The sequence below is a fragment of the Athalia rosae genome, chromosome 2 (genome assembly GCF_917208135.1).
Source record: "Athalia rosae chromosome 2, iyAthRosa1.1, whole genome shotgun sequence".
NCBI lineage: Eukaryota > Metazoa > Arthropoda > Insecta > Hymenoptera > Athaliidae > Athalia > Athalia rosae.
The window spans coordinates 2210338-2236706 of record NC_064027.1 but is presented as its reverse complement, the minus strand read 5'-3'; the positions used below and the strand labels follow the sequence as shown (position 1 = coordinate 2236706).

Here is a 26369-nt window from a genome sequence, read left to right as displayed (position 1 = left end):
TCGGGTTATAGGCATACTACACCCAAATATTCAGTTTCGTCGCAGTTTGTCGTTGTCGTCCGATACGGCGAACGTGATAAATAATTAGCGGAGCCGCTCCTCGATGTTACGGAGAGCGTCATTCGCTCCGCGGTAAGAGACGGCAAATAAACTGGTCACTAAATAAAAGCATTGTGGACATTTGTCACGAGACTTCTGGAAGCTAGAAGACACCCTCTTCGCAAACGACATGAATCCCGTGCATGTACTATTACAGAAACTGGGAGTACTGGACATTGTCCGGTTAGCCGCAATGCGGAATACCCGTTAAAACTACCAATAGAGTCGTACGGACACCTGGCAGTTAATAACGACTGCAGCAACGCACTACTTTCGACTCTAATAAGAGTGCGGAGAAGTAAAAAAAAAATTACAGAAAGAGTTAATTATAACGCCGCACGCAGTCGCTTGTTCGTTATCATCAGAAGCAAACTTCGAAGACCTAATTGCGATCGCCGCTCCACGATTTCTATCACTTCGACCTCTCGCTGCGCTATCGGTTTTTCTTTTTTTTTTTCTTTTCTTCTCCAGTAGGTACCCTCAAACCGATCGTCGAAGAGGTCAGCGTCCGACATCCGAATGCGAAACGGGGGTAGAGGAGTAAAAGAATAAACCGCCGATTCGAAGAGCGCAAAAAACTTAACGGAATGAACTTGACTCTCGCGACGAAAAAAAGGAAACAAAAGCTCGCGAGTAAACATGCAAAATCCGGGAAAATCACACTCCAGACGAAGACGGAGTTTGACGTAGCGTCCTCCGTGGCGTGCTTCGCATCAGGTCTGGGAGGTTCTGCGCCGGAAGTCGCGTGTTCGCGGCACCCTTACCCCTCCCTTACCACCGTCGTCTCCTTACGACTGCTCCTACACCCACGCCAAGAATCTCAGCCAGAGTCTTGCGTGTGAATCGAACTTGTGTTGGAGGTAGGGTTTATTGTGTACAGTGGAAATTTGCTCTATACGCAGGGTGCTCTACAACCCCGATGGTAGCACTGCGATTGGTTGATCGGCGCCATGACGAGCTCAAACCTACCCTCTTTTGGTGCTCGCAAGCGTCTTCAGAAAGGCGAGGGTGCCCGCGACGCGAACATCGTTCCCCACAGCTTTTTCTTACCTTAAAAATTTTCTCGTCCCAACAATTTTGTCAACGCGAACCCTTTTATTTTACAAACTATGTGAGATATCGGTCCTCTTTACCGAAGTGTCGTACACCGAACGTAATTCGGCGAGTGTTCGTGATTTATTCGTATCTTTCCGAAAATTATTAACAGTGCGGTTTGATTGAAAAAGGCGGTAGTTTAATCCTCACGTCGTACGGAGTTTACCGCGGTGAAGTCCCGCCGAGCGAATTGATAGCGTTTTATATTCAATATTCGATGACTTTGACAAAGTTACACGTGTCTTGGTTGAGATAAAGTAATTTAATTGGATGCGACGATGCTCGCAATAAATTGAACGCTAATCATTCGATAACGAACGATTCAACAATCTGGAGATTAAAACTGTGTGAGTGTTGAAAAATGCATCATGGAAATAAGAAATTAAAAATATGAGAATCCCGGTGAAAATTCACTCCGATCGCCGAGTAAAATCATCGATTATTTTCATGGCCGGGAAATGATTATTATACCCTCGAATTTTCGCTTCGGGTCAAACACTCCTGTGACATGATCCTGCCTCCACGGTGGTTAACTATAAATAAGCTATGAGTAGCTCGAACAAAAAGCCTTCGGGCAACAAGGACGACAAAAAGAATCCTTCTAGCAAGGAGGACAGTCCCGCGGGTGGAAAAGATGACGCCGGTTCAAGCGCGGCAGGTAGCAATGGAACGAGCATCGCCGAACCGCCACAACCTGGAAGTAAACCGGGTTCCGCGGGTGCCACTTCCAGGGAAGGTGCCCAAAGACTCTTGGGCCTTGCGGCCCGCGGAGAATGGGCTCCGGTCGACCAACTCCTCAAATCTTTGGAAAAGGCGGCGCAAGGGGCGGGCGAAGAGGGGAATCCATCGCCGTTGGCCGGTGTGATGGACCCGGTGAGTCACCCCCGAAATTTTCGATAAAATTGCAACGCAATTGTCACCTGTGAGGAAATTTCTTTGAAAATCTTCATCGCTGGGGCTGGTTTCAGGTGACGGGAATGACGCCGCTGATGTACGCCGTGAAGGATAATCGAACCGGGTTTTTAGACCGGATGATAGATCTGGGCGCTGACGTCGGATGTCGAAACAACGTGAGTAGGAATATTTTGAATTTCGAATCAGCTGGACGATGACACGAAATACAGGTGTAACGAGGCAAGACGTTCGATGCTTTGTTGCGTACTTTATAGTCACGTGGAAAATGGAATGTTAATTAACGCACGCCATTCGCCATGGGCTATAGCCGAGGTTGAGTTTTAACGATTTTTAGCTTACACCTAGATTACAGTATCCGCGGGTACGAAGTGCAGCTGAAAAAGGCAGCAGGCTGTGCGAATATCGTTTCATTGAATAACTCTCGCAAGCTTTGATTTACGAACAGTTGCAGCGACCCGTGAGATTCGGGGGGGGTGGCAAGTTTTTTTTTTTTTTTTTTCTAAATTTTAAAAGCCTCCGAGGTCTGGGGTGACTCGACGTTTGTAATGAAACTTTTTTTCAACGTCAGACACCATTCTTCGGAGGAGGTATTTGCGGTGCGTCATATCCGTCCTGAATTCATAATAGACCCCAATTACAAGAATGGCGAATAATTTTCTTACGGCGTGAAGGTCGTACCGGAGGGATAAAAATATGCGACCTCAAAAGATTCGCAATATACCCCTCGTCCAGAGATCGACGCCCCTCAGTTGGTTTATTTCTTTATCGGCTTTCGGAATCGCACCACTTTTTTTGACCCACTGACTGACCGGCCTACTTAAACCGGCCCTATTCGTTGGCCTTGGCTCCGCTTCACGCAATCTTATATACAACCCCCTAACTCTAAACCTCGACTCAACACGGATCGCACTATTATCATCAACGATACAATGAATAGCCTGTCTAACATTATCGTAGATACGGGGCTAGACAAAAACCATTCGGTCCAAAGACACACGATAATATTCGAGGAATTCGAAACCCCGAGGAGTTTTTTTATTTTTTTTTTTTTTGTTCTCGAAAATTCTTCGGCAACTTCGAAGTCGTTTCTCGGTCGGCGTCAATCAGATTTTCATTCGTTTCCGCTGCCACGATGCGGAATGGTAAACGAAGAAAATATGGTAATCGTAAGAATGCGAAGTCGGAAAGAAATATGAATTTTTTGCCCACTGGAGTAAGCGTATAGATCAACCTAAGCTACGATACCAGCCGCCTTCAGAAATACACCCTGAGAGAAACTCGAAGTAAATACGAAAGGTAACGGACACGATTGAGAATCAAATGAAACCTCGACTAATTGAGCGTGACGTATTTAGATTTCTGTTGAATCTTTACCCAAGTTTGAGTCACCGGTACTCACTCTATACACAGCGTTAAGGCACTTACTCACTTCGGAGGCCTTGAAAACGACGATCTAAACTTGGCGTGCTCGCCGCTGGTCGGCTAACAGATCTCCATCAAACACGAGCCAAGGGTTGCTAATTCTGTGCTCAATTTTTTGATGCCAACTTATATTACACATTTAAAATACCACGGGGAAACTTATACCCCAACCGCCCCTGTACAAATCGTTTCGTGTTATTCGTTTTCCATAATGAGGAAAGAAAGACTGAAAAAAGGGACACCGAAACTATTTCCTTTTCATTTCATTCTTTTCCAAACCGCGACGAGCGATGGAATTACCCGTACCTGAGATTTTTCAAAATTGGGGACCTTCGATGCTCGATGAAATTGATACTGAGGAGGGTGCGTGTTGGGTGGTACATCCGTAGCGATTGTTTGCTCTATGCTATAAGAAAGTCGATAGCGCAGGGTTACGAGAATTGTTGGAAATGAATTATTGTGAATACAAGTCTGTGAGAAGTGAAGTAGCGAATTCGGTCTCGGACTTATTTTCCCTCCGGCTTTTGCGATCCACGTAGAAAGCCGGACTGAGTCGCCTACCCCTGCAAATTCTGTTGCATAGGGACGCAAAAATGAGAAACGGAAAGAACGGAGAATGAGAAAAGCAAAGGGAAGATCGGAATGACTATGGGCGTGTTATGGTGTCTTTCTAGGGCATGTCTGGAGAACTGTTATGGAGCGATAACTTGGTGGGGTTTGTTTATATCGATCGGCGTCTTCCCTCGTGCCCGATATAATTTTCAAAGTGCATGCTAATAAGCAGTGATTGGAATGGCGGCCCGTTTCTACTTTCAGCTAATATGTTGGGCGCGGCGAAATGCAATTTACGCTCCTATAACGGCTCATGACCTCGTATAGGGATAAGCTGCCACAAATTATTGCAGCAGCTATACTGGTCGAATCGCACGATTCTGAGTAAAGGAATTATTGGTTTTATTCATGATTTGAATGAAAAATTATCAATTACAATCGCGGGTATTTATATTTGATAGGAAAATTATGTCTCTAGTGAACTAGACAGGACTGCTTGTACACCTTGTTATGTAAACGCGTGCAACTAATTGCCTACGAAACGTGTTGCGGTACTTAACTTTCTCAGATTCCTAACGATGTTCACATTAGTTGATACTTGTTTCCTAATTATTATCTAGATAGAATTCCAGTTATGCCTACATGTCATTTTGGATTATCCTATTCTAGATGACGATTGTATATAAAATGTTCAGCTTTGAGCGACGTAAAAATTCCATCGGCCCTTGAAATTTTGTCGATTTTGGGTCGGAAAAAGATATTTTATTTTATATGCTATTCTTATGTAATTTGATCTCAGGAATCCGAATTCACAAGTTAAATTAGTCTATCTGTGAAATTGATCGAGTTATCCCCAATTTTTCGCTTTTTGGAGCAGAAAAATTGAGATATCTCGAAGGGAAAAATTCTTAGCTCAATTTGATCAACGGATTCGTGTTTCTGAGGTCAAAATACGTCAGAAAAGGGTCATACGATCGATTTTAAAAAATAAAAATTTTTGGCCAAAATTTGAGATTTTTCCAAGGGGTACCCCTTACGATTTTTTCAAATTTTGGCCAAAAATTTTTATTTTTAAAAATTGATCGTATGGCACTTTTCTTATATATTTTGACTTCAGGAACACGAATCCGTTGTCCAAATTGAGCTACGATTTTTTCCTACCGAGATATCCCCAAATTTATGCCAAAAATCGCGACAAAATGGGGATAACTCGGTCATTTTTGCAGATAGATCAATTTTTTTTCCGGATTCGGATTCCCGAGCTCAAATTACATGAAGATACATCAAAAAATCATTTTTTTATTTTTGGCCCGAAAAAGCGAAAAATTGGCGATAACTCGGGTAATTTTATAGATAGATCAATTTTTCTTTCAGTTTTGGATTCATGGAGTCAAAATACATAAGAAAAGTTTCTTTCGATCGATTTTAAAAAATAAAAAAATTTGGCCAAAATTTGAGATTTTTTCAAGGGGTAACCCTTAAGTTTTTTTTTAAATTTTGAACAAAATTTTTTATTTTTTAAAATTGATCGTATGGTATCGTGATGTAAAGGAAGAAAAATTTATTTGGAATTTTTTTTTTTTTTTTTTTTGATGTACACTCGGTGCCTCTGTTTCTGTACTAAAGCTCTTAAGCTTCAGTATGGCCATATGGACAGAAATGAATTCGCTGGGTGTACCCTGAACTATTTAAATACTGATTTTTTATATATTTACTTTCTTAATCGGTTTGCGGTTACATATGTAGAATTCGCAGAAATGCCGCAAAAGGATGCCGCCGATCAGGTGGATGAAAGGGGTAATTTACGAGGTGTGAACAAGATCTTAATCAGGTGATGACAGCTCGTCTGACACCTGCTAACAATAGGAGCAAGAAAAAAAATAAGGACTGTGATTTCACACCTCGTGAACTATTAAAAAGCCATAAATTATGTTTATAATCTGGCACGTGCCGTCGGTCAAAATACCCGAAGCACGTGTGAAAAATAGGAGGTCGCATCATGTGATGCGAGCTTCTTTTTGATTGGGTGAGCCGGAGCTTGTCACCGAACTCCGCGCGGAGTGCATTTGCCCAATGATTTTTACATATGGATTTTGGTGCGAGAAAGGTGAGCGTGGTGGGAGCGCAGGATGCGAGGCAGTACGCCGCGGAGCGGTAGAAAGACGAACGAAATAGAGAGCGCTCGAGTCTAACCCGCTGGAATATGAAACCTCGGGCTACGTAACCCGCCATCACATTTTCCCTCGTATCTCGGGAACGAATGATCGGAATTTGATGATGCATTGGAATTTTGAATACGTGATTTCGCGGCCATGGATTTTATTCATAAATTAGGTTCGTAGCTGAATTTGATCTACGGATTCGTGTTCCTGAGACCGAAATGCGTTACAAGTCGCATACGATCGATTTTTAATGGGATCAATATTAGGTCCCTAAATTGCTGATTGTAAGTCACACTGATCGCAACGAATTTTTATCTATCATTATTTCAGGACAACTACAATGTTCTCCATATCGCAGCGATGTTCTCCAGGGAGGACGTCGTCAAGTTACTTCTATCCAAAAAAGGAGTCGATCCCTACGCAACTGGAGGGGTAAGAATCATGAATGAAATCAGATAAATGAAGCTATAAATATGAGAATGATTCGACAGACTCAAAGATTCTGATTTGTTCTATTCGTATTTATTTTCCGCTTTATTCCAAGTAAACAACGTTGAATAACAGTTATCATGCCTTACGAAGAGAAATTTATTTTGCCACTACGGATAATTAAAGTTTGATCGGTTCAAAGTTCGAAGTAATCTGCGCAACTGACAGTGAAAATTACAATCGAACTAAAATTAAGCATTGAAAAAAAAATTCTCGTACCCAAGAAGAGCGAACTTTACTTGTGATTAGCAACATTATTCATTTTGTTAAACTGAGTTTCTTGAGTAAAAGCAGAGGTAGAAATAAATTCCATGAATCTGACATTTGATCACATTTTAATTTTTCTCTTCAATTTTCCAGTCCAGGCAACAAACGGCCGTCCATCTGGTGGCTTCTAGGCAGACTGGAACCGCGACTTCGATTCTTCGGGCGCTTCTCGCAGCTGCGGGAAGAGACATCAGACTCAAAGTCGACGGCGTGAGTTTCATTCTCCGTTGTAATCAACTTTTTTGTCATAATTATAACGCCGTCGTGACGTGTCACGTTACCACGTCGACGTTGATACCTCGGTGACCCGAGTAACCGCAGGATTGAGAAATCATCCCTCCTAAGGAGAGAAAAAAAAAAAAAAACAACGAACAAAGACCAGGGTGGGAACTCATACACATCGACGATCGTTGCGGGGAAACTTCCGGGTTTCGTAGCCTCGGGAGTTTCGTAAAGAATTCGGTAAACTCGGTGGAAATAGTTTAATGCATTTCTTTGTCCGCGCGGTTCGATCTGCTGCCCCGGTAAAGTCCTGCGGTGATAGATAGACGTCAGGGTTCGGATCGCGGGACTGCCATCCCCGACGGTGCACCTCGCGTGACCTACGGGGCCACCCTGAGGTATCACAGCCTGGCACCGACGCCCACCGAGAGTCCCGGCCCGGGAGGTTCCATAATTCTTCTTTTAGTTTTACTCAGTTTTTACGGAGGTTGATGCTCGGAATTTACCCAACCAATCGTAGATTCAATGCGTATCGATCCTCCGTCACGATAACGAACTAATCGTAAGAGGACAATCCGCGAGTATATAAAACTCGCGTACTCGCTGCGGATATATGCCGTTGTAAACGATGCATAGCAAACGGGAGGACGAGGAGGAGCGAAATGTGCTATGTAGACGCCGTTCATGTCGCATTCTCGTCGCTTATTCGTGCGATCGAATTTCTCCCTTTGCGGAAACGACAAACTCGACTTAGTCTTCGTTCGATCGTCATCGAAACTCTCGGCTTTCCGTGACATCCCAATTTCTATTTTCTCACAGTACACTCCAGTTTTTTTACTTCACCTCCGAAAAAAACGATCGAGCTACTCGAACTCATCTCGAAATCGCGCGACATGGGCGACGAAACGAGATCCCTGATAATCATCCGCGACGTCTGAAAACAACGTGATCAGTACATTCACCATTATGACGTCATGTCCTCGAAAACATCCGAAGATGGCGATCGATTATCGGAAAAATCTGAAACCATCCAAACGACGGACTTTGTACACAAAAATCGGCTTCAAGCTGGCGTCGCGAAGAATTGGAAAAATTCCGGGAAAATTACCGTCGATAATATCGTGTGCCCTGACGAGGTCATTATACCTCACGCGAGACAAAAAGAATTCCGTAGTGCGCCGGGGATCTCAAATCTCCTGCCTTAATGTTTAAAACAGACCTGGGTGACATTTTTCAATCTTTCAGAGGGGAAAAATTCCACTTCTTTTGGCGGTTGAAGCCGGAAATCAATCGATGTGCCGCGAACTATTGGCTCAGCAAGCTACGGATCAATTACGAGCCACGACGCCGGCTGGAGATTCCGCTCTTCATTTGGCGGCCAGGAGAAGAGACGTAGATATGGTTCGCATACTCGTAGATTACGGAACCTCCGTTGACACGCAGAACGTAAGTGAAAAATTTTCATAAAATAATCTCTCGTTGTTTACCTTTATCACCAGCTCCATTCGAAGAAGCGATGACTTCCAAATTCTGAGAACGGTCCTATTGATCAAAAAAAAAAATGTAATTAGTCATTCTTAATTAAAATATAATTCACCGTCAGCGCGAAGTGACGTTCCAGATACGAGGTCTTTTCGTATAATTAACGCTGAACGAATGCCGATCAGTGCAAACTTGTTTTTGGCAATGTCGCAGAAAATGTGCGTGTACCTACGGCGATACTTGTTTGTCTCGTAGCCCTAGGAGGCTAGCTATAGCTCCGTATTGTTGCATTTGAAAAGTTTGAGTGATGAAAACATCCGGTTTTCACCGGTGACGGATAGCATATCGCAAAAAGCGAGCATATCTCGAGTAGGACGTTGACTAAGCACCGTGACTTAGCGGGTGGCCCGGCACTGTAAAGTAACGTAATCCGAGGCAACTTCGCCGTGCCGGCACACCGTTAACGCGTTAGAAATTTAACGACACCTGCAGCACATTTAAGGTCCACCGAGTGCGTCATTGAATAAAATTAGCAATAACACATATGGTGGGAGGGATTTCGTCGGAGAAAAACTGTATGCTTAATGTATGAGCCGGGGTGATTGTCGCAATGCGTCGCGGCTAAGGAGTCTGAAAAAGCCGTAACGCACCGGTCAGTCGAGCGCAGAAACTCCTCGGTCTCCAGTTTGCTCATTCACTCCCCCGACTCCCTAGGATCCTCGATAAATCGCAAGTCCGTTCGATTCCGGATCGCGAGTGATATTTCGTGACTCCTTTGTCCAGGGTGAAGGTCAGACGGCGCTGCACATAGCGAGCGCCGAAGGTGACGAGACGCTGGTCAAGTACTTTTACGGGGTACGGGCCTCGGCGTCGATCGCCGACCATCAAGATAGGACGCCGATGCACCTGGCCGCGGAAAACGGTCACGCGTCGGTGATCGAACTACTGGCGGACAAATTCAAGGCCAGTATATTCGAAAGAACGAAGGACGGTTCGACGCTGATGCACATAGCCTCGTTGAACGGACATTCGGAATGCGCCACCATGCTCTTCAAGAAAGGGGTCTACCTCCACATGCCCAATAAAAGAGGAGCCAGGTCGATCCACACGGCGGCGAGATACGGCCACGTGGGTATAATCAGCACGCTCCTTCAGCGGGGTGAAAAGGTAAATGTTCATCGATTTAGCGAATAACGTGGAACGGAAAGTATCCGGGTTAATCAGGGTATAGCCGAAGACCTTAAGCGGATAATTAGCGGAACTTGTTTTCATCGAGCGATACCGATGCGCGGTGTTGAAATTAACGTTCGTGTTCGCGAGGAGTTATCAAAGCTTCGGCAAAAGTTTTTTATCCGCAAGTTGTATTCGGCTACCGTGCGAGAGACGAGAGAACACCGTAAAAGCCGTTATCCATCGGCCAGATGACAATCGCGAGCGAACTCGATAACCTACCTCGCGGTATTCGAGACCCGTTTTTTTCACCGGCATTTCACGAGCAAGCTCGCAAAACTCAACAGGAAATTAACGTTCCGCTTCTAGTTTTGTTCGCGGAATTTCTACACTATTGTCCACCGACTCATAGCTTTACACTCTCGTGACAAATACCTTCCAACGATAATTCGATTCGAATAATTTTCCTACGGTCGACTCGAAGGTCGCAATGCTGGACGTTTCTCAGAAATATCGACCCGCGATATCAAGAATCATGTGTAAAGGTCGCCGCCGTCTCTGATTCCCCTCGTGCAGGTTGACGCAACGACGAACGACAACTATACCGCCCTTCACATAGCGGTGGAAAGTGCCAAGCCCGCTGTGGTAGAAACGCTGTTGGGATACGGTGCCGAAGTCCACGTGAGGGGTGGAAAAATGCGCGAGACTCCGTTACACATCGCGGCGAGGGTTCCCGACGGAGACAGGTGCGCCCTTATGCTTCTGAAATCCGGAGCCGGACCGAACCTGACGACGGACGACGGCCAAACTCCCGTCCACGTGGCCGCCAGTCAAGGAAATCTCGCTACTATGTTGCTACTGCTGGAAGACGGAGGGGATCCGATGTTCAAGTCAAAAGTACTGGAATCGGAAACGAATCACTTTGACAATCGATCGCACCATTTGCCAAGCATTATTTTCGAGCACGAGCACTTCCCGAATCTATTCCCTCGTTTCGTTTTTTTTTTTTTTTTTCTGCCGCTATCTTCCAGAAGAATCTTTGGGAAAACCCCCGTTCAAACTTTGTCGTATTTTTCCGTCAGACCGGCGAGACTCCGCTGCACCTGGCATGCCGCGGTTGTCGAGCTGACGTCGTACGCCACCTGATCGAATTCGTCAAGGAACGAAAGGGTCCAGAAATGGCGACGGCTTACGTGAACAGCGTGACGCACGAGGGTGCCAGCGGATTGCATTACGCCGCTCAAATCGAACCTTCCGAAGTTGCGACGATGGGGGATGACCGTGCGGTGGTTAGAGCGCTTCTGGAGGGTGGAGCGGACGTTTCGCTCCAGACGAAACAGGCTCAAGAGTCGGCGTTTCACTACTGCGCTTTGGCCGGAAATAACGAGGTGCTGTCCGAGATGATAGCTCACATGTCGACGACCGACGTCCAGAAGGCGTTGAATCGTCAGAGTTCGGTGGGTTGGACGCCCCTGCTGATAGCGGCGCATCGTGGACACATGGAACTGGTGACGAATCTGCTCGCTAATCACGCGAGAGTTGACGTGTTCGATCACGAGGGTCGTTCGGCCCTTCATCTGGCGGCCGAACACGGATATCTTCAAGTGTGCGACGCCCTATTGGCGAACAAGGCCTTCATAAATTCTAAATCTAGAGTCGGAAGGACAGCTCTCCACCTGGCAGCGATGAACGGATACACCCATCTGGTGAGATTCTTGGTGCAGGATTACAGCGCGGCGATCGATGTACTGACCCTGAGAAAACAGACGCCACTACATCTCGCCGCCGGCGCCGGTCAGCTGGAAGTTTGCAAGCTTCTTTTGGAACTAGGCGCCAGCATAGACGCGACCGACGATCAAGGACAGAAACCGATCCACGCCGCGGCCATGAACAATTACTCCGAAGTCGCTCAACTCTTCCTCCAGAGACACCCCAGTCTGGTGATGGCGTGTACGAAAGACGGTAACACCTGCGCGCATATAGCGGCGATGCAGGGCAGCGTCAGGGTGATAGAAGAACTGATGAAATTCGACCGTCAAGGCGTCATATCGGCGAGAAACAAGCTCACCGAGGCAACGCCTCTGCAACTAGCCGCCGAAGGTGGGCACGCCGAAGTTGTGAGAGCTTTGGTCAGGGCCGGAGCTTCTTGCGCTGACGAGAACAGAGCTGGATTTACCGCCGTTCATTTGGCTGCTCAACATGGTCACGGGCAGGTACTGGAGGTCATGAGATCGTCACAGTCTCTCAGGATCTCCAGCAAGAAACTTGGCGTTACGGCGCTCCATGTTGCCGCATATTTCGGACAAGCCGGTGAGTGAAAAATAAATAACGAGCAAAAATGATACGGTCGCTTCTCGAAAAATGGACTTTTTCTCGCTACTTTATTCGGGGAATTGTCACGCCACACGTTCAAGGCTAGCGTATAAAGATCTGGTTTAGAAGATAGCGACAGTCGGGCTGCGGAGAAAAGCAACTGGTTTACTGACCTATTAACCGATAAACGAAAATAGCTCGTGCCAATATTTCGCCGATTTTAGTACGGGGTAGATTCGAGTCTGCGTCGAGGGCCCGGTTGCGGTCAACGCTGGCTGCTCATCTCTTTTATTTCGTTAGGCGAGAACGGGGCCCCACGATTGCTGCACCGTACAGATCGTTCCTTAGATTTCGCGTGACACAAACAGCCATTTCGACGTTCGTTCCACCGCAAGGCAAGCGCTGGTCAAGGCCACCTCGCACGCAATCCACGTATTCCGCGACTGACGAAGAAATTACGAAGGGAGGGAGCTTTTGTTAAGGGGTGAATAGTATGATTTACCGGAAGTAGGTGCGCTGGAGGTTTCCCGGTTGGCGTGACGCCGATCGAGACGGTGACGAATTAACAGAATATTTTTCCCCCGCGTATTTACCTTACGGCCACATTTCGCCTTTGTATGGATTTGCGTTCACGAAGACGACGACGGTTCGCAGGCAAAGCTCCGTTTGATTCCGGTGCTCGTTTGATTTTCGAAATACGACAGAACCCGAAATTTACCGATAGAAGATTACAAATAACGGATTTTTACAAGTTTATACCTAATAAGTAAAATAAACGAAACTATCTGTTACGAGCATAGATGATCTCACGACACCGACGAATTGCACGCAACGATAAACGAATCGGCCCTATATACACCCTCCGACTCGGGGCGTAACTTTTGAACAAATATATTCGTCTGATTGAGGTTTTAGTGAATTAGTTAGACCTTGTAAACTCCGATTTAATGGACAATTACAACTCTGGAAAAAGCTCCGCTAACTTTTAGGAGGTCTGTGTTCCGAAAACATTCCATTGTACTTTTATCATAAAGTGCTCGAACGAATAATTTCGATTCGAATTATATTTCACAGATGATTAATTCTGAAAAGTTGAACAAATATCTGAAAACGCAATTTCGTTTTGTAAAAATTAAGCCCGCACCGTCGAATCAAAAATTGCGACCGAATTATTTCAGTTCGAATTGCTCGTGCGACAGAATTTAGTTACTCGATATCTGGGTTAATTGCGCTTCCATTGTTACACCGTTGATTAATCTGATTAACATTCTCGTAAAGTAGTTATCACCTCAGTATCTTCATAAATTGCCATTGTGCTTCGCTATCCGTCCTCGTAAACGTCTACGAGGTGCTAATTTCTCCTCGTGAAAACCAAAATACACATCCCAAATTCACGCTACGCCCTCCTAAAAACCCCAATTTTTCAACCTATTTTCGAAGACACGGTCAGGGAGCTTCTCACACACGTCCCTGGAACGGTGAAATCCGACCCACCGACCGGAGGTTCTCTGGTCGGTGAGTTGGGCGCCGAATCTGGAATGACTCCATTGCACCTGGCCGCGTATTCCGGCAACGAAAACGTCGTGAGACTTCTTCTGAACTCCGCCGGTGTCCAGGTACGATATTGCCTCATTATCCTGTTGACGTTCAGGATCAACACTTGTACATTTCTCGACGATCTCCTCTCCGATTCCAGGTCGAAGCAGCCACAACAGAGAACGGCTTCAATCCTCTCCACCTCGCTTGTTTCGGAGGTCACATCACCGTCGTTGGACTTTTGCTCAGCAGATCAGCGGAACTTTTGCACAGCGCCGACAGGCATGGGAAAACGGGATTGCACATAGCGGCGACGCACGGACATTATCAAATGGTGGAAGTCCTGCTGGGTCAAGGAGCGGAAATAAACGCAACGGACAAAAACGGATGGACGCCTCTTCATTGCGCTGCCAGGGCGGGATACCTGGACGTAGTGAAGCTTCTGGTCGAAAGCGGTGCGTCGCCGAAGAGCGAAACAAATTTGGGAAGCGCTCCAATTTGGTTCGCCGCTTCCGAAGGTCACAACGACGTACTCAAGTATCTGATGGAAAAGGAACACGATACCTATGCACTGATGGAGGACAGAAGGGTGAGGAAATGTATTTGGATTAAGAAAAAAACAACCGCAAGAGTTATACCGGATCACGATTTTTCCTTTATCGCAAACGTTTGCCTCAAAACTCGTGATACTATAAAACTAGACACGAGTATTTTTCCTCAATCTTTTTCTCGGCAGAAATTGAGATGAGATGGCACGCAAGGATTTCGTGCTATACGATATATCTGTTCACATTGCGTCTCAATGGATAATGCAAATTAGATGTTGATATTTGCGATCGATCTCACGCGTCTGATTTGAATTATTACAGAGCCGCTTTTTCCGGTTAATCATTTTTAAAGACGAGTCATTTTGAAGGAAATTGTAAACCGCGTGTCGTTGAAATGAATATTTTTGATTTCGTGCGTCAAATGTATTTCGAGACATATCCGTACAGTTTACTTCTAAAGTCAATAATTCCGTAGTGGAATAAAACCGAGTTTTACAGACCCTTCCTTGCACAGGGATAAGCCAAACTACAATCACTGTAAGTATTGCGGTACATCACGCGTGCGCTATCTTAAACTTCCCTGTCGAAGAAGTCGATATCCCGTAAGAAATAAATTTGCACCGAAACGTTCCAACGTCACGCGATATTCTTAACGAATCATCCGTCCCAAATAAAAATCATGTCTTACGGTTGGCACAGCGCACCTCTGACAAAGAGGCAAACGATATTCCTCACCATCCGCTATCCGGCGGCTCACCGATCGCCCATATCACTTAACTTAATGCCTCATCGATGCCCGCACCCATCGTACAGAAAACCTCACCGTCAAATGACAATCGAAAAATTTATCCCGATTTGAAAAAAAAATAATAGAAACTGAGTTTGTTTTTCTTCTACTTTGCCACAGTTCGTCTACAACATGATGGTCTGCAGCAAAAACAACAACAACAAACCGATCGAAGAGTTTGTTTTGGTATCTCCAGCCCCCGTGGACACTGCGGCAAAACTGTCGAACATCTACGTGAAGCTTTCGGAGAAAGAGAAAGAAAGAGCGAAAGATTTGATCGCGGCTGGGAAACAGTGCGAGACAATGGCGACGGAATTGTTGGCCCTTGCGGCAGGTGCCGATTCGGCGGGAAGGATTTTAACCTCCATGGACAGAAGGAACATCGAGTTTTTGGACGTACTGATAGAAAATGAACAGAAAGAAGTTATCGCGCACACCGTCGTCCAGCGATATCTTCAGGAACTTTGGCAGGGAAGTCTGAAATGGAACGCCTTCAGGACGATGCTCCTTTTCATCGCCTTTTTGATCTGCCCACCGGTTTGGGTCGTCTTCGCACTTCCCCTCGGTCACAAGTACAGCAATGTTCCGATCATAAAATTCATGTCATACCTGACTTCCCATATCTACCTCATGGTGTTTCTACTGCTAGTCGGTATCACCCCCATTTACCCTGTCGTCAGATCAAATCTAATCCCGTACTGGTACGAGTGGTGTTTGCTGATAATGTTATCCGGACTATTGTTGTTCGAGCTAACGAACCCAAGTGATAAAAGTGGTTTGGGCTGGATTAAACTGGCGGTTCTTTTGTTCGGTGTTTTCGGTGTTGCTTTTCATCTCCTCGGATTTGTGGCAGTGGAAAGACCCCAGTGGCCAACGTTGCTTTACCTAAGGAATCAACTTTTTGCGATCAGTTTTTTACTCGCCTGTGTGCAAATACTCGATTTTCTGTCGTTTCACTACCTCTTCGGACCGTGGGCCATCATCATTGGAAATCTGATGAAGGATCTGGCCAGGTTCTTGGCCGTCCTCGCGATCTTCGTCTTCGGTTTCTCGATGCATTTCGTCGCTCTCAATCAGGCATTCAGAAACCAATCCGTCAAGGAGGCAGCTATTTACGACAGAACTAAGAAGGAAGCGTTTTCAGATGGTAAGTGAAAATCAGTAATTTCTTCAAGCACTGGACCTAACCACCCTTTTCAGAACAGATAACCGGATAATATATCCGAACTCGATACTTTTGGAACCTTAGTGGCCCAGTTTGGTCCGCCCATATGAATTAAAAGTGTTTTTATTGAATCTGAAAGTTCCCACGTTTCCACGATTTCCAAAAAAAGACATGAAAATTCAATTTTTCTCCCGACGAGCTGGGCCAGCGTATAATCTGTACGAATAGAGTGCACTCGTTGAAAAAGTCAATACTTCAATACCCTGAATAAATTGGAAATAATTTCCAATGCGACTCGTAGAAAAAGTATATTTGGCACATAGACGATGAGTAGATAACCCTGTAATTAGTACTTGGATAATATTTATCATAACTTAATTCATTGATTCGTTCCCACGATATAAGACAGCCCTGTAAGTATCCTTATATGAATATTGTAATAATAATGATCTCTGGCAATTAATCAGTAGCGATTGACATAGGTAATCGTGTAAATATGTATCATAACGGACATCTGTAGGAACAGAATTTATCTCTCGTGAAAATGGACCGCTAGGCGATCGCTCGTTAGAAAATAATAACAATGGTATTGTGCGTGTACAGTACGTGGCCTGATATAGTAACGATTGAAAAATAACGCTGGGTAGAGTTAGATAGAGCTTGCACACTTTTCTGTCTTCCCATAGTTTTAATTGAAGGCTGGTACGTGAATATTCCTGGGATATTGGCGTTGTAACAAACTTCATTCTGATAGGTTTGTTGGCCAATTATACAGAGTGGATTCCGGAAACGCCGGTCTCAACGCAACCCCGGCGCTACGGGCGATACAAGAAAAAAAATGAATGTTGTGACGATAGCAGTAAAGATTGTAAGTTTTGGTGGACCGACGACGCACGATGCCGAATTCTTTTCAAATCAGAACAAAAAAAAACTGAAAAAACAAAAAAATAAAATAATCAAGCAATATTGTAACGTTTCAATGAATTCGTGAATGCGAAATCGTTCTTCGATGTCGTCTCGTCTGCTCCGTTGCATTTTTATGCGTGTGCGTGGATGTTCGTTGCCTGAATTGTCCGTTGGACTGCTGCCTGCGTCATTAACCAGAATTTTTTCTTTACCCGAAAAGAGAATCCTCGCGATTTGGTTCCTTTTGTAATTCAAGGACTTCCAAAATCGCGATCCTCTTAAGGGTATGACAATTTTTGTGAATTTCGTGTTGAAAGAACGTTTTTTTATGTACATGCATTTTGTGTGGACTTATACTGTTTTGTGTCCTCGGTATGTCTTTGGTTCTTCTTTCACGATATACGTATATGTATATATATATATTTTTTTTTACACCTTTTTTTGTTACCAGGGATCGTGTTTGTTGTTCTACATATCAATTACAATGGCATATCAGGCACTGCGCGTATTCCATCGTTCAATTTTTCAGGCCATTGCTCCCGCTGATGCGTGTTCTTTCTGCTGCTGCAATTTGTGCGACCATGAGAAGCTATACATTCAAGCTATATTTTCATCATCAAGTTTTATCGAAGCCTGTGGTTATCACTGCATGATGTCTCTGAAATTGATCCGTCAATCTTTACGACCTCTTTTTTAATTGACAAAGCAGAGCGTCCCATGAATCGTAATAAAACACACACAAGCAAATCTCAGTACCCAAATTACAAAAAAAATACCCTCAATCCAAGCATGTTGCCAAATTTCTGCAAACTAAGGATAAAACTTTGCAAACAAAAAATTCAAATTCCAACATCAAAAAACACGGCATGATGGCCTGGACGTTACAAATACCATCTTCAAAAAATGTTCCGCATACACCTAAAATTTCCCGTTCCCAATGCCTCAAGTACTTGGACCCACCGCCCATTAGGGTTTACGAAAAACCTGATATCACGATCGATGCATCCAATGACGGAGCGCATCATCTACACACTCCACATGCATTGATTCGTGTGTCTATATATTTGTGTGTCGTTCGCGTGTTGCGTGTGATTTGGATTGAATTGTCACGATGTTGCATCCTGCAGTTGCGTTCTAAAAAACGCATCGCCTCGTGTCGCCTTACCTAGTATGTATTGTTATCGTAATAATTTCAAGGGCAAAACCGTAAATGAAAAAACTAAGAAAGAGAAACACTTGCAGCATTAGAAATGTGCAAGGTACGTTTTTGCGTGTGGCATATATTTTTTATCCAAAAATACGAAACTGATACAACGGGCAACAAAAAGCCAAAGAACGGTAACTGCAACTCCGCAGATGTGTGCTGATTTGTGTTTTTTGTATACTTTTGAAAAAAAAAACAAAAAAGAAGGATTGAAAAGCAAAAAAGGTGTTGAATATGACAATGGCTGCTCAGCGCACGACGTCTGCCAAGAATTTAAGCATGGCAAATAACCGTAGCATGAGCATGACCACGTTGCGTAGCGCACCCTTTATTAACCCCCCAACCAAAAGCGACGTTGCCTCGGATTCCAGTAAAGATGAATCCGGTGCTAGCCTTCGAGTATCTCTTCTTCGCGGTCTTTGGTCAGACCACACACAGCGAACTGAAGGTAGAAACAAATCAGCCCGAATGGACTTCGGTCCTCTTCAAGCTTGCCTTCGGGGTTTACATGTTGGTCTCGGTAGTGGTGTTGATTAATCTACTTATCGCCATGATGAGTGACACCTATCAACGCATTCAGGCCCAGTCCGACATTGAGTGGAAATACGGACTTAGCAAGCTGATAAGAAACATGCACAGGTAAGCCGGCATCTCCTCGACCGTCACCACGGCTGTATACGGACTAAGTACGAATTAAACCCTACCTCGATTCCCTTCTTTTTATTATCTTTCGTCTTTGAAACGAAGAACCGAATATCATTCTATCGGTCTTCTTCTTCTTCGCGTCTCTCCGTTTCCGCGGATGTTCTCTCGCTTCCTTCTATTCTTCTTCTTCTTCTTCTTCTATCTCTTCATCTTCTTCAAGTTATACGGATAAAGTACAAAGAGAACAAAAAAGACAAAAATGTTATTATTCCAGAACAACGACGGCACCGTCGCCTCTGAATTTGCTGACGACCTGGATAGTTTACTTCATAAAATTGTGCCGTCAAAGAGCGGCTAAACGGAAACGTCCTTCTCTCGTTCACATGATGGGACTGGGTAGGGGTGCGCGAATGTCACCGCGTTCGAAAATGGGCGCGAAATGGTTAGCGAAGGTGAAAAAGGGTCAGGTGCGACCGAAGGACAGCGTAACCTTGTCCGTCGTGCACCTCAGTCCTCTGGGAAGCCAGTTGTCCTTCAATAACGCGACGAGAATTGAAAATGTCGTGGACTGGGACTCGATAAGAAAGAAATACCTGGCGCTGACCGGAAACGAGCCAGAAAAGGAGGCCGAAAAGGAAGACAAGGAGGACGAGGATGATAACGAGGATGAAAATGCGGGTCCGACAGCTTCGAATGCCTCGACTGTTCCGGCAACGGCTTCGACCCCACCGATATAGTCGGGTTGATTTTATTGGAATGTAAAAATACACGAATATTTTTCTACCGACCATTTGCGAAGAATTGGTGCGGAAGGATTTCACGTCTAACCTTCTCAGCTGATCTATCATCTCGGAAAACCAACGTTCGCGTGCTGCCGATGTATACAAAGAGCGCATTACTATTTTCATGCGTTACGTAAAAAGAAAAAAAAAACAAACAAACAAGAAAAAAACGAAAAAATCTATAGAAACGAAACAATATCCACGAAGACCTGTTCATCTGCATCTAAACGCCGAAACATTCCAAAGATGTACGTATCCGAATCGGGAAACTTCAGATAATACGTACTCAATCTTTTTTTACTTCAGGGTTCGTACGTACGTGATGCATGAAATCAGCTCCCAACTCGTGTCTCATAAATATTTCGTCATCCACCCCGCAAGACATCTACATCGACAATATTTACATGTATTTTTAATATCAGAAATAAATTCACAAAATCCGAGTGCTTCGAGCATGTGTTTTAGATTTCATCGCATCGTGAATTTTGCGTTCCTCCTCCATTATTCTTTTTTCTTTTACACAATATTATGTTTGTTTTGAATACGTTCGTTCATTTATTTTACTTGTTACGCTTCGGCAGCCATATTGCCGGGCGCTGTTATGTACCAATATATATAAATAGGCTAGAAAATCGTCTCCTTATTACTAAGTATTTTAGATACCCATCCGTCTCGCATGACACATGAAAGAAAATTATTATAATTGAGATCTCGCTGCAATTGCGTCCTTGAAAAATAACGAAGAGCTACTTTTAGTTGACCATCATGTAACCTAGATACCCGTATCTACCCGATTCCGCATGCGAACGTCCTATCATCACGATTCATCAGATTGTATGCGCATTTTATGTATAAGAAATAATGTATGCATATATAATGACCCTAAATCGTGAGTTATGCTGTTGTGGAATATCGTTATGATTGCGTTTAAGTTATGTGCGATTTTGGAATGCCCCCCCCGTATGCAAATATCCCATAGCGAAACCGGAACTCCTTGCCCTATCTCATAGCTAAGAGAGATGATTTTTTTCATCCCTGTCATGATCCGAAAACGAAAGACTGAAGCAAAAAAAAAGACGAAACAAAGCTAGTAAATACATAGCGTAGAAATGTGCCCTATAAAATTAGAGCAGTGCATGAGCACGTTCACGTTTAGAATTCTTCAAATTTTTTTATCTGAACAAAAGTTTTGACCGATATTTGCAGTTAGGATGAACCCCGTACTGGCAGTTGAGCTTCTATTCTTCGCCATCTTTGGACAGACCTCTCACGAACACTTCAAGGTCGAAAAGATGCAACCAGAATGGACGACGGTCCTCTTCAAGTTGGCCTTCGGAATTTATATGCTGGTTTCAGTGGTTGTGCTGATTAATCTTCTTATTGCCATGATGAGTGACACCTACCAACGCATTCAGGCTCAGTCTGACATTGAGTGGAAATACGGACTGAGCAAACTCATCAGAAATATGCATAGGTAAGGTTGAGGGAAGCGGCGTCACGACAGGCCTGAATTTACCGCAACGGAGCAGCGTAATTATCCGTTAAATCAATTAGACGTTACACGTCATCTTTTTTATACCTCGAAAATGAAAATAATCCTATCGAAATTTCGCTATAAATTTCCGGTGCTTTCCAATGAAGCTACAAATTTTCATCCACTACTTACAAATCTCTGTATTATGCTCTACTTTGTTTGTTTACTGTTTATTAAATTTTTCAAAATTTCTCTTCGATCTTTTGACTAAAAAGCACCTCGATTTACACTGCGTAACTATCTACTATATGTACACCCAACTTCGCCAATTCTGGTTCACAACTTTATACATCTTAATCGTTACATTTTCAAAAAAACAATTTCCTCTCCCTGAAAGTCTTCTCAAAATTTTATCAATAAATGCATACGATCTCTTTTTTTCTTCTAACTAAAATTTTTCAATGTTTCAGAACAACGACTGCACCATCCCCGCTAAATTTACTCACCACATGGATATCTTATCTTTACAAAATCTGCAAAAATCGTGCCGCGAAACGAAAACGTCCCTCGGTAGTCCACATGATGGGCTTCCAACGCACCGGGCGAATGTCGGCCCGTTCAAAAATGGGGGCAAAATGGCTTTCGAAGGTAAAAAAAGGGCAGGTCGCTCACAAAGACAGCGTAGCTCTTTCCGTGGTGCATCTCAGTCCACTTGGAAGTCAATTATCCTTCAATAATGCTCCAAGAATTGACAATGTCGTTGACTGGGACGCCGTGAGAAGGAAATACCGTGAACTCGTTGGCGAAGAATCTGAAAAACCTCCGGAGGAAATAAAAGAGACCATAGAGAGCGACCCTCTCGCCGCTCTCACGGGGTCTTCGACGACCGCCGCAGGTCAACCCCCTGCGTCGAATTTGTTGACTTAGTGAATTAGAGATAAATCATCGCGCACTTTGCACGATATATAGACGATAACGCCATATACATATACCTAATATATATTTAATATAACGTTTGTACCCGCCGATTTATATTGGTAGCCATATGATTAATAATACGATGTAACTATATGAATATAATTGTAAAATATTCAGAAACGTATGATATGCGAGCATAAGTTTGTTAAATAAACGATTGTAGCTGATTTAAGATAAACCAGCACAAGGGACGGAGGGCAGGGGGTAAAGTTTTTTGTTCACGCTTCGTTTTCTTTCTCTCTAATCATTGAATTTTAGACATCACTCGACGTCTAACTACATCGAACGGTTAGTTACTACCTTTTGTCCTAAGCATTCGTAGAGAAACTGGTAGTGTGCACGTTACAAATGAACGTTGTGTATATATATATATATAATTCACCCGTAATTTAGCAAAGAAAAACAATTTAGACAGTTTTTCTGCGGCGTTTGATTGCCCGCGCTTCATTTACTCTTCCGCCGCCAAAAATTATTTCTGCGACGAAAATTTTAGCGGCGGAAGTTGTCGGTGTGCCAGCAAAAAACGACGAAGAGAAACTCAAAGATCCAAAATATCCCTGTATCCAATTTTTCGTAACGACTCACGAAATATGTTTGTCGATGGAATTGACCACAGATCAAGCATGTGTGTTTATAGTGTAATCGTTGTGTGCAGTATAGTTCACGAAGGCACATCATCTGAACAGTAGAAACCTTCGAAAATCAACCCGCATTTCCTTGTTTTACCATTTTTCATCTATAGACGCGTATCGATGAACGGAATAGCGTTCAATCGATGTAAAAAAATATGTGTTTCCGTGTGATGTGTAGTCGAATGTTGTAAATATTATACCTTTTGGTTTTGTATGAATGATTTTTGATGGAATGTAAGACGCTTCAAAAGTATAACATGATCATCACCCAGCATGGCCGAAAAAAAAACCCAAGAAAAAAAAAAGGAATTGTTACCGCAACACCGAATTGTTTGCGTATTGAATGTGTAATGTGCATCCCCATGTGTCCAGTAGGTACATTAATAGAAAAACACAATTGCAAGTGAACCTCCCAATAGTTGAAAGTCACGAGTTGATGATATGCACGAGGCCCTTATTTCCATGTAGCGAAAACATGCCGATGTTAATTAAATTAGCTCGCAAATTCGAAACCACTATTTTTAGACATCCAGCTGAATGATTCGTTGTAGACGAAGAATAGTACGATAATTTTTGTTATCCAGTTTTTACTTATAATTTTTGTACGTGATGATTTCTGTACAGAATTGTCTTGTTACCTCACATCACATTGGAGTTATTGAATGAATTATCAGCCTGTTTATAATCGCCCGTCTTCCTGCCTCGATCGAGAGTGAAAAGTAATTTTTATTTTACAGTCGTCGTCAGCCCAATCGACATGATCGAGAATCTCTTCTTCGCTATCTTTGGACAAAAATACGCCGACGACTTCACCATTTCACTTCGAAAAAGGACGCAGCCTCCGTGGACTCTTTATCTCTTCAAGGTAAGATCAATCCTGTTCGAGTAAGAATCACGAACCTCTTTCCTTAAAAATTTTCTTATTTCCTTGAAAATTTTATATTCGATTTTTTCGCAGGTTTCATTCTCACTCTACATGCTGGTCACCATAATCGTCCTGATCAACCTGCTGATTGCCATGATGAGCGATACCTACCAGAGTATAACATCACAAAGTGACCTGCAGTGGAAATACGGGCTGAGCAAGCTTATTCGAAATATGCAAAAGTAAGTAGTAATCGGACCCTCAAATATTCGAAGGACAAAATATAAAATAAAAAGAAATCCTACAACATCCTCTTCGCTCTGCAGGACAAGGACCGCTCCTTCACCTTGGAATTTAATTAGCGCCTGGTCGTTGTACCTTTTCCAAATTTGCAAGAAACGAATGGACAAGGATAGAAGTGCGAAGAAGAGATACGCGCCCAGATTCTTGGGAAAACATTTCAATCAATGGGTGTCGTCTTATCAGGTAATCGTTGGAGGAAATTTTTAACGCATTGGAACTAATAACGACCACCATATTTTTTTTGTTAATTTCCAGGATTCCAGAGTGGTACCATTTCACAAGAACAGCGTTGACGTGAACAGAATGCATCACGATGACGGAGGAAGTCAATTTTCTTACGAAGAGACGACGAAAATTCGAAACGTCGTTGACTGGGACGTCGTCCGTCGTAAATACCGTGTCCTATTCGGCGGTGAAATCGAAAAACCGTCGAGCGAAGAGATGGAAGAGGGGGACGGCGATTAAAGTTACTATATTGAAAGAAAATGAAAGCAAAACAAAAAATCCTATTACTACCGAACCAAAAAACTGAATGGCTTTAATCTCAGATATTTTACTACAACATATTTATAATAACAGCTTGTGTAACAACCGATGTAATACACGCGTGAGGAAGCGAAAAATATTTTTACCGAATTAAAAATCATGATAAATACACAAAAGATAATCAGATTCAATTGTTTTGACCGAATGGTTGCTTCGAATTGGTCCTCAGATAAAACGTTCCTCTGACCTCCTGACTGATCGCATCTCCCATGAAAACTGGATCGTCTTCCGTGCCGCAATATCCAGCGACGAATTCCTTCCATCCGTTACATCGCAACGATAAAAACCCATTGGGTCGGATTATAGACTCTGCCCAAAATTGATGGGACCTGGCGTGGCTGCAATAAACTGTACAAAAAATTGATATCTACCAGGGATTTCAGGACGCGGTACAATTCAGTGAAACCCACGTGATATTATGAAAGGGCATCCTGGCTGTGTAAAGGTCCCGCCATTGGGATAAAAATCCACATGACCAATGGGCGATGTAAATCCTACAGTTCCGGAACAGGTGTGAATAACGTCAACGAATTCAGCATCCGTTGGGTCAAGGCGATTCTTTGGATCCACCAGAAAAGGAACCTCGAATCCGGGCGCCGCCGGATCCAAACCGGTGATTCGTCCTATTCGACCCGATACAGTAGAACCAGCAAACCCCGCTACTTGAGCACCCAAACTGTGCCCTAAAATGTGGACACTTGACAGGGACGTATTTCCGTCCGACTCCAAGAAAGACAAAAACTTTCCCAGGTGCTCACCCACCTACGAAAACATGGAAGACGCAATGAAATATTTTTTAACGACTGTTACAGCGATGTTTATACTCACGGGACGGGTCGATTTCGCAGACACGAAATACTCTCTTCCAGCAGCTGAAGACCAGTCGACAAAAATTACATTGTAATTACCAGTGTTCAGGTAATTATTGCGAATTGTTTTGTACCAGCGATTGTCAACGTTGTCGGTCCACCCGTGGACGAGAATTTTCGTTGACAATTCCGGGTCAAAAAATGTCTCATCGAGGATTTTCGTGTCACCGATTCTCAGAAGTTGCGCCGTCTCGTTGTTTTCGTTGGTGAAAAGATGGAAACCGACTTCAGTTTCAACGTCCAAGTCATAATCGGTGTTTCTATCGAAAACGAAAGGTCTCTCCAAAGGATATATCAGCCGAAGATTATCTGGAAGCAAAATCTCCGACTCCAAAGAAACAGCGGCGCCGTGGATCGTCACTGTAATTCGATAATTCTGAATTCCTTATATGTTTCAAATTTGGGAGAAGAACTCTTTTTTTATACCCGGAAAAAACAGGATGATCAGGCTTAGGAGCATCGCGAAGAAGCCGAGAATCTTAGACGAGAATAATCTTGAGACTGCAGGTCTTCTGATACATGAATAATGTATCTAATCTTGGTTTTGCAATTTTTCATGATTATTCTCATTGCTCCGATAATGACTTGGATGTTCTGGACTTTAGAATGCTGCAGCAGGTGATTTGCCGAGGTTTTATTATCTATAACGTACCGCATACATGCAATTCTTTTTATGTTATGGAAGGACAGAGAAAAATCAAAAAAAGGAAAAATTACTATAATTCTTTATAAGTAATACAAAGGAAAAATAAATTATTACCAATGAGATATTATAAGAGAGCTCGAAATAAACAGCTGGTTCATAATTCCAGCGAGAATGGAGATCGAATTGAAAATTCTACTGACACTATTATATTCAAAAAGATGCATCAATTCATTGTAAGTTTAGAGAAACAATTAATCACATTCTTGACGATTGCTAAATTGTAAATATTCCTGCA

The 26369-nt window shown here is 43.6% G+C and overlaps 2 protein-coding genes across 10 annotated transcripts; one reads left to right on the top strand and one right to left on the bottom strand.

Moving 5' to 3' along the window:
* The first annotated feature begins 557 nt into the window (after positions 1–557).
* On the top strand, positions 558–24513 carry LOC105684072 (serine/threonine-protein phosphatase 6 regulatory ankyrin repeat subunit A). Of its 9 annotated transcripts, none has more exons than XR_007276908.1 (15): positions 558–2067; positions 2163–2264; positions 6576–6677; positions 7095–7211; positions 8469–8669; positions 9489–9872; positions 10452–10772; positions 10958–12185; positions 13629–13804; positions 13885–14313; positions 15180–16206; positions 16979–17092; positions 18706–18973; positions 19254–20009; positions 20968–21103. XR_007276908.1 is itself a non-coding variant. In XM_048649926.1 (15 exons), the coding sequence occupies exons 1-15, from the start codon at positions 1741–1743 to the stop codon at positions 24476–24478; spliced, it is 5061 nt and encodes a 1686-aa protein (XP_048505883.1). In that variant the 5' UTR covers positions 558–1740; the 3' UTR covers positions 24479–24513. The 9 variants fall into 9 exon arrangements, 7 of the variants coding, with proteins under 7 accessions (XP_048505883.1, XP_048505887.1, XP_048505885.1 ...); XR_007276909.1 differs by lacking the exon at positions 20968–21103 and adding an exon at positions 20068–20960; XM_048649926.1 differs by lacking the exons at positions 16979–17092; positions 18706–18973; positions 19254–20009; positions 20968–21103 and adding exons at positions 23583–23710; positions 23804–23952; positions 24037–24196; positions 24269–24513.
* A 13-nt stretch (positions 24514–24526) lies between these two features.
* On the bottom strand, positions 24527–26007 carry LOC105684071 (pancreatic lipase-related protein 2-like). The gene is made up of 4 exons (XM_012397181.3): positions 25855–26007; positions 25388–25788; positions 24970–25321; positions 24527–24907 (listed from the first exon to the last, which is right to left on the bottom strand). The coding sequence occupies exons 1-4, from the start codon at positions 25886–25888 to the stop codon at positions 24687–24689; spliced, it is 1008 nt and encodes a 335-aa protein (XP_012252604.2). The 5' UTR covers positions 25889–26007; the 3' UTR covers positions 24527–24686.
* Between the last annotated feature and the right edge of the window lie 362 nt (positions 26008–26369).